Source organism: Lethenteron reissneri, chromosome 51, assembly GCF_015708825.2.
Source record: "Lethenteron reissneri isolate LAM-NWPU_2019-01 chromosome 51, ASM1570882v1, whole genome shotgun sequence".
NCBI lineage: Eukaryota > Metazoa > Chordata > Hyperoartia > Petromyzontiformes > Petromyzontidae > Lethenteron > Lethenteron reissneri.
The window spans coordinates 9,871,679-9,884,454 of NC_083829.1; the positions used below are offsets into that span (position 1 = coordinate 9,871,679).

At 40.4% G+C, this 12,776-nt stretch overlaps 1 protein-coding gene across 1 annotated transcript in view; it reads left to right on the forward strand.

Moving 5' to 3' along the window:
- The window catches only part of LOC133355613 (E3 ubiquitin-protein ligase TRAIP-like), a 54,060-nt gene that overhangs the window by 8,774 nt on the left and 32,510 nt on the right, over positions 1 to 12,776 (forward strand). Inside the window, exons 4-6 of the mRNA XM_061572966.1 lie at positions 4,789 to 4,872; positions 8,849 to 8,888; positions 11,106 to 11,233. Coding sequence (XP_061428950.1) covers positions 4,789 to 4,872; positions 8,849 to 8,888; positions 11,106 to 11,233 — 252 coding nt within the window. The remainder of the gene's footprint in view (positions 1 to 4,788; positions 4,873 to 8,848; positions 8,889 to 11,105; positions 11,234 to 12,776) is intronic.

Genomic DNA, 12,776 nt, shown 5'->3' on the forward strand with positions numbered 1-12,776 from the left:
ACTATGCCCATCAACACTAACTGGTCAATAAAATTGACACCAATTAAATGCGAAGTCAACAGCAGATGTCCTTTGGAGAGACTGGTCCCTGTTATTGTAATATGAAGTTTCCACAATCGGCTGCGAGGGGCCGCGACTGGAGGTGAGCATCACCCAGTGCTCATTTGAGCGGGGGAGATTTTCGACATGAGCTGAAATATCGTGAGATGGATTACAGCCACTCACGTGGCTGTAGGGACTGCCCTGTAAGGAAACAACGTGATGTGTCTCCATGGCGATCGTATCATATAGATTTTTATGCTAAAATTAGCTCATCTCTTCACATGTGGTGATGTATTGAAAATCAATTTGCATGTTAATAAGCGTGCCACTTAACGATCAACTGCTAAGCAGAATAACCTGAATCCTAACAAGCCTAGCCTTTATCCTTACCCGAGTATTAGAAGTAACACGCCTAAAATGCACCCTAGCGTATACCCTTTTGCTATAATCCTAACGCGCCTATAACTAACACGCTATCTCTAAGCAGGACGCTTATTTAACCTGACGTATAATAGCAACATAGGATTTCCCGTAGCTATTATTTTGAAACAGTCGTATGCTGTTTTAAGGTCCCCGAAACATCCATGGCTCATTCCAAGTGCTTCATTAACGACGTGAACGTTAACAATGTTCAGTACAACCCCACCTGCCTCCGAAACCACGCGGGCTTTCATTTGCTTACTCTTTGGTTTTTTCGGTAAAGTCAAGTAGGTAAAAAATAAAATAAATTAAATCACGACGTTTCGGAGGCAACACAAGCTTCCGTCTTCAGGTGGCACCATCACAGTAAAATTACTGTATCAAGTGGAGAGAACTCTGAGACACGACACTATATACAGATTGTATAAATACATATATACAACCTGAAGACGCAAGCTTGTGTTGCCTCCGAAACGTGATTTAATTTATTTTCTTTTATTTTTATTTACTTTACCGAAAAAACCAAAGAGTATGGACCCTTGCAGTCACGAAAACTTCAAATCTAGAATTGAATTTGCTTGTTTGTTCCATCGTTAAACACCTTCCCTGAAAGGCTTCATTAAATGATCTAACTCACCACTCTGATTCTGAACTGGAAAATTCACCTTATAGCTTATTGAGAATGAATACCAGAACAAATGCCATCATGCACATTCCCAAAATAATGCTTTATCTGCCAATCCAACCAGCTTTGATGCATAAACTGCAACTGGCCGGTGAACATTTGACCCCAGTCTCATGCAGATGTCTTAAAATGCGACCTTATAATATACTGACCGCTCACTGACATTTGCTGACACTGCATCATGGGAGTGTCTGATTTATAGACGCACATTTAGTGTTATTTTGGAGCATACATCAATAAGTGGACGGTGGAGAATGGCAATCTAGTCGTGATCTGGATTTCAAAGTGTGTAACAGCTGTTCTCTCCAGGGTGTGCTGTGTGTTATCATTTCTCATTTTTTTTTCAGTGTGCTCTTTTTTATACATGTCCTCTGTACTTTTTTTTATTTCAGGGTACGTAGTCTGCTCTGATCTCGGCATGTTGTGTTCTATCTTAAGAGTGTGGTTCTATGGTTTTGGCATTTTGTGTGTTAAAGGGGCCACTCTCCCAAAAGGTCTGGCTGGTTTATATTTTTAAGCTTAGTGGCAATACAAGCATCGAAGGTGGCCAGTCTATGATTTGTTCTCGTCAGTGTGGTTTGTTATTTTTATTATTTGTCTCGGGTTTTGACACCTCCATGTTGCTTAAAATTGTGAATGAATGCTGTTTGCAAAATGTTCTTAAAAAAGTAATATTTAAAAATACTTTTTTAAAAACACGCTTTAATGAAATGTCCCGTAATGGCAGAACTCCACGACTCCAGGAAGTGGCCCCGAAGCTTGCCATAACGTAAGGGACCGTGGTGATATACAGCCAACATTAGTTGAGCGTGGACAATTAGACCCAAGCTGAAACATAACATAAAAAAAGATTGCTTTAAAAATATATATATTTAAATATATATATAAATATATATTTTTATGATAAAATATAGTATTGTCATCTGCATGACATATGTATACCAAGGTTGCAGTCGATACGACATTGGGAAGTGGGTTAAAATTGAGTTACAAGATTTGAGGATACGACAACAGACAGAGTTGAGGATACAACAGACAGAGGTGAGTTAAGTAAAAGCGTCTAAAATGCAGGGGGCTTCCAGTGGTTATATGGCGGGCGTGTGTGTGTAGGTTCAAGTTTATCTATTAGGTAATAGCCCTGTGAGCCATTAGGCTCTTGAATCGGGTGCAACTGCAACAAACAAAAAACTAAACATTAACAAAAAACATCTTAAAGTGAATATGTGACTGAGTGCAAACAGAAAATCCAAGAAAAGACAGCAAAATATTGCAAAAAAAAATATTGCAGGGTGGGTGGCCTACGCGTGTGTGTGTGGGAGTGTGGCCTGCGCGTGTGTATGTGGCAAAATGTTATTCCCTAGTTTCCTACCACATTACAGCAGTACTTGAAACCCTAACCCTAACCTTATGTCTTGATCAGTATTCTGAATAATCGTCTTGAGTGCACAGTAGGGCATTCTTGCACTCATTGAGCACTTTGCTGGAGAAATATTTGAAATCTGTCTCAATCGTCAGCCACTGTTTATCCGCTGCTGGATGAAAATGCCCCGAAGCCAGCGCTAAAGTTCTCCGAGGCAACAATCCATCTGCCTCGTCCACCTGACCTGATCATCGTGGGAGCATGAGAGCAGCAGAGTGGAGGTTTATGAGTGGTAATTCACTAATGAAGCCCTCAGAGGGGGGGGGGGGGGCAGGAAATGGAACTGTAATATATAATAGATATCTTATAATAATGTGAGATATCGGGAAAAATGTATATATTCAAAGAATCAAAATCATCATTGGAACCTCTTTTGCCAGTAGCCAAATATGATAGTTGTTTTTTTACCCTTTTATTTGGCAACAAAACTGACACCTTTTTTGTGCGCCTCTTAGCGTCATCTGGTCCAACACCATGTGAGACTAGGCTATAAGAAAAGCTGTCTCGGGTGTGGACCAATCAATTTCAAGGACAGTGCATACATTATCAGAGTTGTGTTTTTGTTTGCATTCTGACCACAGGTATTGTGGTCAATGCAAACATGACTCCTTGTAAAAAAGGTGTCGGTTTTGTAGCCAGATAAAAGGGTAAAAAAACAATTATCAATCAAAATCATGTTTCGGATAGAGATGGAAGGTACGTGAAAAATACAATTGTGATATTAATGGCAAACCCTTACAAATATGTCACCTTAGCTGAAGATTCTGCCCATGTTTTGCGTGAAGTGTTTCACAACCGATATGTGCAATTCAGAGGTGTGAAGAGCAGTTAATTGTTGCAATCTTTGTTCTCTTCTTTGATTGTAAGCAACACACGCTGGCTCTGCGTGCTAAACATAGGCACCTTTGTGTCTGTGTTGACCTGACCTCATGCCGGTTCTTGTGTGAGGTGCATTCTCAGCATTGTGCACATGAGGCACTCTGGGAATCAAAAAAGTTGAAAGAATGCAACAGTGGCATGTTTGGTCCCTTGTCAGGAAATGAATGTATCAATATTTCACTGGCCACAACTACACATTTTTCGCGTGGGTTTTCGTGCGGAAAAAAAGTCTTTTGCCAGCCTGGTATATTGTTCCCGCTGTTGTGAACAAAAGTTACAATGTCCCACTAAGTGTCGGGCACGGATCGTTCTTTTTACATGACTGGGTAATTTTGCCCTGTGGTGCTGTGGTTGTAATCTCCAACCTATACCTCATATCCTGATTGGGGATCAATTCGAGTCATCACCCCAACGTACAGTAAAACCTTGGATTGCGAGTAACTTGGTCTGCGAGTGTTTTGCAAGACGAGCAAATTTTTAAATAAATATTAATTTGATAAACGAGCGATGTCTTGAAATACGAGTACTGTAGTACGTACAGTATACGCTTTGTCTGCCGAGCGTCACGTGATCGCAACTGAGCCGATGGTTCTTCTCTCTTTCTCTCGCTGCGGGATTGTGGGTAATCGTCTCCCATGCTCGGTCTCAGTCGGCGTGCCTCACTCGTATAGCCAACATCCGTGCGAGCGTATATACTGTTTACTGTAGTGTTGTGACCACGTGTGTGTGCGTAAAGCATTTTTTTTATTTTGTGTCCAAGTGTAGTGACTGTTCTTTAGTAATTGTACTGCAAGTGAAAGTCATCCTACACAACAACCCTCCTCTCCTCTCTCTCGTCTCCTTCACACCAGCCACGATTAAATGTAATTCATAAATTTGATTACTTTATATAAAAGTTAAGTAATAAAAATATGAAAAGGTATTTTGTCTTAATATTTTTTATATATGAATACGGTATTTTTTGGGTTGTGGAACGAATCATCTGAGTTTCCATGATTTCTTACGGGGAAATTCGCTTCGATACACGAGTGCTTTGGATTACAAACACGTTTCCGGAACGAATTATGCTCGCAATCCAAGGTTTTACTTGGATGGCGTTAAAATGAGCAGTGCCACTTTATGGCGAGTCAGTAGTGGTTGTCCGATGGAGGGAGCGGGCCCCCCCTCCCCACAATGAGTTTTACACTTCCATCACTGGTTTGGGATTTCCAGAACGGATGAGCACCACCAACACATTCTTATTGGAGCATGACAACCAAATTTGAGTTGAGTTTTTCGTGCGAATGCCCCGTGTGTTTATACGTTGCGCTGTGAGATGTCTACTGTCGTTCTGTGTTCACAGGTGAATGCCCAAAACATAATCAGCAAGCTTTTCTTTGATGTGGCTGACGAAAGTAGCTTCCTGCAGGATCCAGAAACACTGCAGGTAAAATCCTTCGAGTGGCTATTCATGTCCAGGCTTGTGTGACTTGAAGGTGTGGACGTGTCTTAATTAGCGAGACTGAACATACTTTTGCCCCGTCATTAACAATCGCTTAACATTCTTTGGTTCTTTCGGTAAAGTCACGTATAAAGATAAAATAATAAATTAAATAATAGCATACGACGTTTCGATTGCAACACAAGCAATCATCATCAGGTATAAATGAAATAGCAACAAAAAATCTAAAAATCTAACCTGGTTAGATTTTTTGTTGCTATTTCATTTATACCTGATGATGATTGCTTGTGTTGCAATCGAAACGTCGTATGCTATTATTTAATTTATTATTTTATCTTTATACGTGACTTTACCGAAAGAACCAAAGAATAATTCCTGCAGTCACGAAAGCTCCAAAATTAAAATCGCTTAACAGCCGAGTAAAAATGTGGTTAGAATGATCAATTTATATTCGGAAGCAATGGTGTGGGTTAACATTCTAGTCCGTTTTTTTACTCAATATTCATTAATAATGAGTATATTTTTGTGGGAAGACAACAGCAGAGGCTGTGTTTTTTGACCTTCACCAGAGGAATGTGGAATTTCCACCATTGTTTTAGAGCAGCCAACTCCATGCTCATTTGAAAATTGATTTAAATAAAAATCCATTTGTTTTCAAGTAATCTTCGGATAGCTAGATTCCTAAACTGTAGTGTTAAAGCGTAGTGGTTTCTTGTCCTTACAGCGTTTAAGCCTGACAGAGACACCTTCAAAATTGAAATGCATGGATGTAATATTTTTGGTCATGCACCACATTTGCAGTAATGATACATGGTAAAGGACTTACAGGAAATGTCTTGAGAAAGATACATTGGGCCATATATTTATTTGAATGCATATTGCATCGTTATTTCTCCGTGTTTTTTTACAAACATTAGTTTTGCGAGTGTAAACGGTGAGTGCAAGTATTGGTATTCAAGACCTGCATATGAAAAACTACACGTTAAATTAATTCCTTTTCAGAGAAATGCATTTGCATACATATATACCGGATATGAAATTTAAACAAAATAAGCTATTTAAATTTTATACATCTTACAAACATTGAAATGGCTTGTTACCGTTTTTTTTGTAGCCTATCTGTTTGCATTTATAGTGGCACTATATGCATCTTGGTGAGATCCAATTAAAAACGGAACAAAAGCTTCTTCATTTATCGTCTCGCGTTCGCATTCGAGGATTTGCACTTTGCAGATTAATTTTAGCTCGGCTGCAGCTGGGCCATGTTGTTTTAATCTTAAGTCTGGTGGGCGCTTGATAGGAATGTACAATACGATGCTCCTAAAATCCACATTCGCAGTTTATTGATAACCAAATAAGTATGTTCATATTTAGGAAAAGGATGGTGCTCTATCAATCTATATTAAATTAATGGAAATGTATGCATAACGTCAAACTAATCCAATCATCTTCATATTCAAATGAGCCTTGGGCTCTGCTCATCCCTGTTGATGGCTCTGAGCCAGTGGTGTGAATTACACTTTCTTTTGGCAGGGCCAATCTTTCCACAGGATAAACGTCATTCCAGCTGTGGATAAATCAGATGTAATATATTTCTATATTATGTATTTATTTTTAACACAGTTGCTGAGCAGAGGTTCAGCGGAACCATAACACACCAAGTGGCCACAACCCACACTACTGCCTTTAGTTACAATAGATGAGATTTAACAAGTTTCTTCAAACGAACGAGGTTTTTAATTGGAGCTTGTTGGGGTAAACAACTATGGGGGGATAATTTCAGATTTGTCCCAAGTGCAATGGAGTAAAGGCATAAAAGGGAAGTGTTGTGCCCTGCAATGTGGTGGCCGAACGCACTGTGGAAGAATCAGAATCTTTATTTATCCTGGAAAAATCCGATGAGCGATTCGGCTGTTCCATGTCCAGTATCTCGCAGTGAGATGAAACAGCCAGTCTTGTAGACCCCGAGTTATCTTAACTTGGGTGGAGCCATCGATGAGTAAAGTTTACAGGAATGGTAACCATTGTAGGAGCGCTAAAAGAGTGATGAGGCAACTGACCGCCGCCGGTAAGCGAGTGACTGTAATGAGCGACTTGCCTACCATTAGAGGACGCGCCAAATACGGCGAGAGCAGGAAAATACTGGATCCGGTACTCGGCAAACAATCTCAAGCAGGGCCAAAAATAGGGCAGGAGGGGCCTTCAGAAAACCTCTCGTGTGTGAAGCACTGGTGCTTGACCACGTGGTGTGTTCAGACACCGCTACCGAGGACACACCGGTGTATCGACCAGAATTGGCGATGGAACATATTGTAGAGGGATTTGTTTCAGTGGGGAATTCACTTTGCTGGCCAAGCCCCTACTTACAGAGCTTCATTTTTAGCCTGAACACCAGGCAATGCTCCAGGCAGTCTATCTCTCCCACAATTGTATTATTATGCTGATCCTATGTCCCCGTTAGGAGTCATTTTCAGTTGTAAAGGATGGATTCCACAATTTTAAATCGTCAGAACTTCCCAGCCCTCGCGAAAATTGCCTGAACTTGAGCATGTATTTTAAGAGGTATTTTAATTTGAGAAAGTATGTTCAACCCAAATAATCATGCTTGGTTCAATTCCATTCGGGCTTACATAATGTAAAAATAACATACAGATTGTCACTCTGTATTAGCTTGACGGGTTCTTTTATCTTCTTGGTTCTTTCGGTAAAGTCACGTAGAAGGGAAATAATTAAATAATAACAATAAAACATTTTGAATGAATGTTTTCCAAAACGTTCTTGTCTGCTGGGCAGCATGCATTGCTTCCTGCCCACCAAGACGTGGCACCGAATAGCACGCATACATTTTTAAATAGCATATGCTTTACATAACCGTTAATACCCCCAATGCCATAAGCACATTTATCCTAATGATGCATTAACTCATTGCCCTATACAGCTGATGTATGCCACTGGGAATAATTTATGTTTGACAAAAATGACAGAAGGAAAAAAAGACTCGTATGATGTCGCTCTTGACCATCTTGCTTTTGGACTGATAATCCCTGAAGCTTTAATCACATCTGGGGGCCGCTGTCGCAGAGGTCACAACCGGGTACCCGATACCCGTACCCTACCCGATACCCGGCTACCCGTACCCGGCCAGGTACGGGTACCTGTTTGCGACCCTGGTGCGGCCAGGTACGGGTACGGGTATGACGTGAGTCACTGGTGAGTAACCGTTTGTCACTCATTTCGGGTAGGGTACGGGTAGGGAACGGGTACCCGTACCCGGCCGGGTACCTGTACCCGACCCGGTACGGGTACCCATTTGCGACCCTGGTCCGGCCGGGTACGGGTAAGGAATCAAAACCCGTTTGCGACCTTTGCGCTGTCATCATGCTTGGCTCGCATTGTGAACGTTTGTGAGTTTTAATTCCTTCTGCGGGAAGTAAAGTTTGGTTTTTGCCCTGTCTTCAAGCGATGCGAACTTTCCACCACACTGGCGATCAAGGCTGCCAACATCGCTGAGCGGTGTCCCCATGCTCTCTTGTTGAGCGGGGAGAAACTTTGACGTCTTTCACATTTAAGTCGATTCCGTTTGGATCTGATCGGTAATGAAGCGAGCACCAAATTAACATTATTGAGGTCGGCTCATACATGTTTTAAGCCCTAATTTTAATGGTAAAAAAAAAACAATTTCTTGAAGGTTACTTAACCAGCTTCACCATGTTGATATTTGGAAAATAAATGCATCAATTTATAGGAGCATTGGTGACGCACACACAACGTGCATGCATATTTGATATTGTGACTGCTTTTTAGGGAATAAGTAATGATTTATTGCTTTTGAATGAAAAGATGGAGTAATTATGTGTTAATGTATGCTCTTTTAAACATATATAGAACATTATATGCCATTGCTCTATATTTTGATCTTTCCTTTGACCCATTTTTAATCGATATACTTGTTTCGTTTTAGAATGAGTTGGACAAGAAGAATTTACAACTTGTGGTGAAAAGTGAGTCGGAGCATTTAATAAACGTGCAGGCACTGCATTATAGTTTTAGGCACATACGTATGATGTCACCCAATGCATTCGAGAAGGCAAGCTTCAAATGACTTGGATCACACCCTCCTCCTCACCTATGTGTGCTAGTTTTTTGTGTAACAGTCAGGAGCTGAGAATGTCATTGTAATCTTTTAATATTTGTATGTAAGTCTAGCTCAGAAACCACCACCTACCTCTCTGCATCTATGCCACAAGCATGGCTATGCATTGACCTCAATGCATTATTAAACTCCGTTGAGCAACTGATACATTTTGAACGATTGACTCGCAGGCCTTCGGCGTAACATGAAAATGAATAAACCCTGGAGGCATGACCTTGAATTGAACAACTTGAGTTTTAAGTGGCACCATTATGTTTTTCTTTTTCTTTAATCATTGTTTCATATTCAATACCTGTTGAAATCGAATGTAAAATTGTAATACAATGTCATCAAATTCGTTTCACTGAAAGTCTTAGCAAGTAAGCATCAATGGATGTGGCTGGTGATTGAAATTTAACTTCTGACCTTCTGAATGAGATTTGAATGCTCTGCCAAAGTGCTCCCCGACAGGATATACACATATATACACATACGCAAATAAAAGACTTGAATATAATATAACTAAACTTTAGTCAATGAGAATTGTCATATTTTACTTGACATTGTGTCAAGTTGACAATGATATTGACTTTTAAAAACATATTTCAAGCAAATCCAATTTTATATTTTACGTCACATGTTATTAACCCAATTTCACATTCTGTACATGGTGAGATTTTTCGATTTTAAAATTAATATTGTAAGGAAATTGCCTCCAGCATCGTGGGTGCCAGGAATCAATGCATTATTAAATGCTGTTGGATTCATTTCTAAAAACGCATGAAATATTCATCCACGTTCAGGGACTGCATGAAAGGCATTTTCAAAATCTAGTACATTAAGCTACATTACGGAAGATGGGATGGACCATTAAATTCCAACATCTCCCATGCAAAGACATTCCACAAGGACATTGGCCCAGTGATGCGATTCAAAAATGGGAGATTCTCACACCGAGAAGTGTCTATGAACCCTTATTATTAGCGTCTGTTAAATCAGTGTCCTCATGATCTAACACGATTTGGTTGTTTGTATTTTTAAATCCTTTATATTAAGTTCGCTTGCGTGCTTGCTTGCTTGCTTACGACCGTGCAAACCTTTCGGTCGTTTTTTAACCCACTTCCCGTGATCCAATCGAGCTGACATTTTGCAAACATACTCGTTGTGCGAGACAATTAATGTTCGTGAAAAACAAATTCCAAAATTGTACACTGTTTAGGGAAAACAAATTAAATATTTAATTACCAATTGTTTAATACTGCAGACAATCATCTGACCCATAGGTGGCAGCCATCTCAAGCCAGAGGACGAGAGGACTCTAGCCGCCACGCATATAAAGGATTTAGAGTGAAAAACTTTGTTTTTACGGGTTATACTTGTTAACTGTGCTAACGCAGCAGGAGCAGCAGCGTCCACCAAACCCAGTCATTTTGTTTTCTCACAGCTCGTTGCGGGCAGCTTTTGCCTTCTGTGCCCACATTGCACGTACGGTGTTTGACATTGTCACACGGTTGCCCCTTGCTTCTCGTTCGGTGCGATGCTTTATTTTTCGGACCGTCAGACAGCGTTTTTACGGGTTATACTTATTCGTTACTGATTCTGTGCAAGGGCTGGACATTCCACATGCCCATGGCATGTACAGTTCCTTACCCTGACCCACCTTTGATATTCCACCAGTTTGTGTGCGACAGTCAAGAGAATATTTGTTCTCATTATTTGGAAGGATTGACCTACCAACAGGACAATATACTTGCCACATTCTCTATATTAGCTGTGAATGGTGTCTTTAATAATTTATTTTTTCACATAATGAATGGAAACTTGCGAAAGCTTTATCTAATAGTTGTAGTCGTACTCGATTCAATGTTAGTCTTGGCAGTGGCGTACAAGCACAACGCTGCCAACTGACAGGAAAGTATAGTGTGCTAACCACGCTACATTTGAATTCCTGAATCGGGTGGTGGAGGGATTTAACGACGCACACACGGCCAGATAATTCCATGAGCCAACCCAAAGATTGATGAATGAACAGCAAGGGGGAATTTGTTGACCAAAAGCAGCACCGTTGACTGCCGCGTCCTTTCAGTGAAGGAATTGACGGAGGTAAGGAAAGCGATGGGTGTCCTGGAGCACTCCCTGGGGAACAAGTCCACAAGGTTGGAGGTGGTGAACAAGCAGCTGCAGGAGAGCCAAGAGATCTGCGCAGCTCTCCAGGTACACCATCCCGTCGCCTGTCGCCAACTTGCTGTCCGCGACTTAGGGCTGTCCGCGAATCGCTTGCGGAACTCTTCACGACTGCTGCATCTTTCGATTTAAAGCTGTCGTGACTGCAGGGATTCATCTTCTTGGTTCTTTCGGTAAAGTCACGTAGAAGGGAAATAATAAAATAATAAAATAAAACATTATAAAATAATTCTCACGACGTTTCGGCCACAACGCAAGCAGCCGTCCTCAGGTGGAGAACAGGTCTGTCGGAAAGACAATGTCTGAATGAAACACCACCAGGCTTGGGGCGTATATTTAAGCTGGGTTGGAGGGGGAAGAGCGCCTTGCCAAAATAATTTTCATATTAAGAGGAATTTAGCATATTTATGGGAAATGCAGTAATGGAATTAGTACTACTTGTGAAATGCGTAGGAGGTGGGCAGGGGGTTTCAAAGTCATATTATGCCCGTGCATTATGCAGGATTAGCAGCATCAAAGGGAGGGGATAGGGGTAGCATTAATAAATGAAAGGAATGTTAATAGTATGTAGCTGCAGTAACTAAACCACGTAGAAAACTAAAGTATAAACTACATAGTATTATCAGTATACTAAATATACTCTCCAATAAGCTGAGCTACTAACAGTAAGTAATACATTACAATTCTACGTCGCAAAAAATCTAATATGCTTCCAGCTAAACTTTTTTCTCTTACATCACACGGGTCTACCCCGTACTATATACTGCCATAGACAAACCCAACATTAAATTATATACTGCTGCATCGAGAAGGAGAGTGAAAGTCATCAGAGAGAGAATGGTGATGCGAGAAAGTGATGAGATAAAGTGATCATGCACAGCATCACCATGATTTAAGCTAAGTTAATTTGTAAGCTGTTATTTAATTTTGTAATATATATTTTTATTTACTTTATGTTTATTACTCTCTGGTTCTTTCGGTAACGTTACGTCGATAGACAAAATAATGAAAGAAAACATGATGTTTCGGTCGCAACACAATTTTCATGTATTTAATAGCTTATTTATGTTTTTATTTTAATCGGCCAATATTTTCCGTAACTTTGTTATTCACGAGCAGCTCCGGAACGTGTCCCTGTATTGCAATTGAACCCTGACGACAACACAGTGGCCCATTAATGGGAGCCTGGTGTAGGTGATCGCATAGAAATTGTGTTTCATGCTGTGCATATTTAAATATAAATATGATACACTTTGTTTAAACATGATGGTGCATTGTCTTTGAGTTGTGCGCCTTTTGGTGTCATCTGGTCCAACCCATGTGAGACTAGGCTCTAAGGAAAGCTGTCTTGGGTGTGGACCAATCAATTTCAAGGACAGTGCACATTATCAGACTTGTTTTTTGTTTGCATTATGACTGCAGGTATTGTGGTCTATGCAAACATGACTCTTTGTAAAAAGGTGTCAGTTTTGTTGCTAAATAGAAGGGTAAAAAAACCAATTATCTTTGTTTAAACATGTTAGAGTTTTATGCACTATTTCTATTCATTGGGCTTCATTATTGTGTTTGCAGA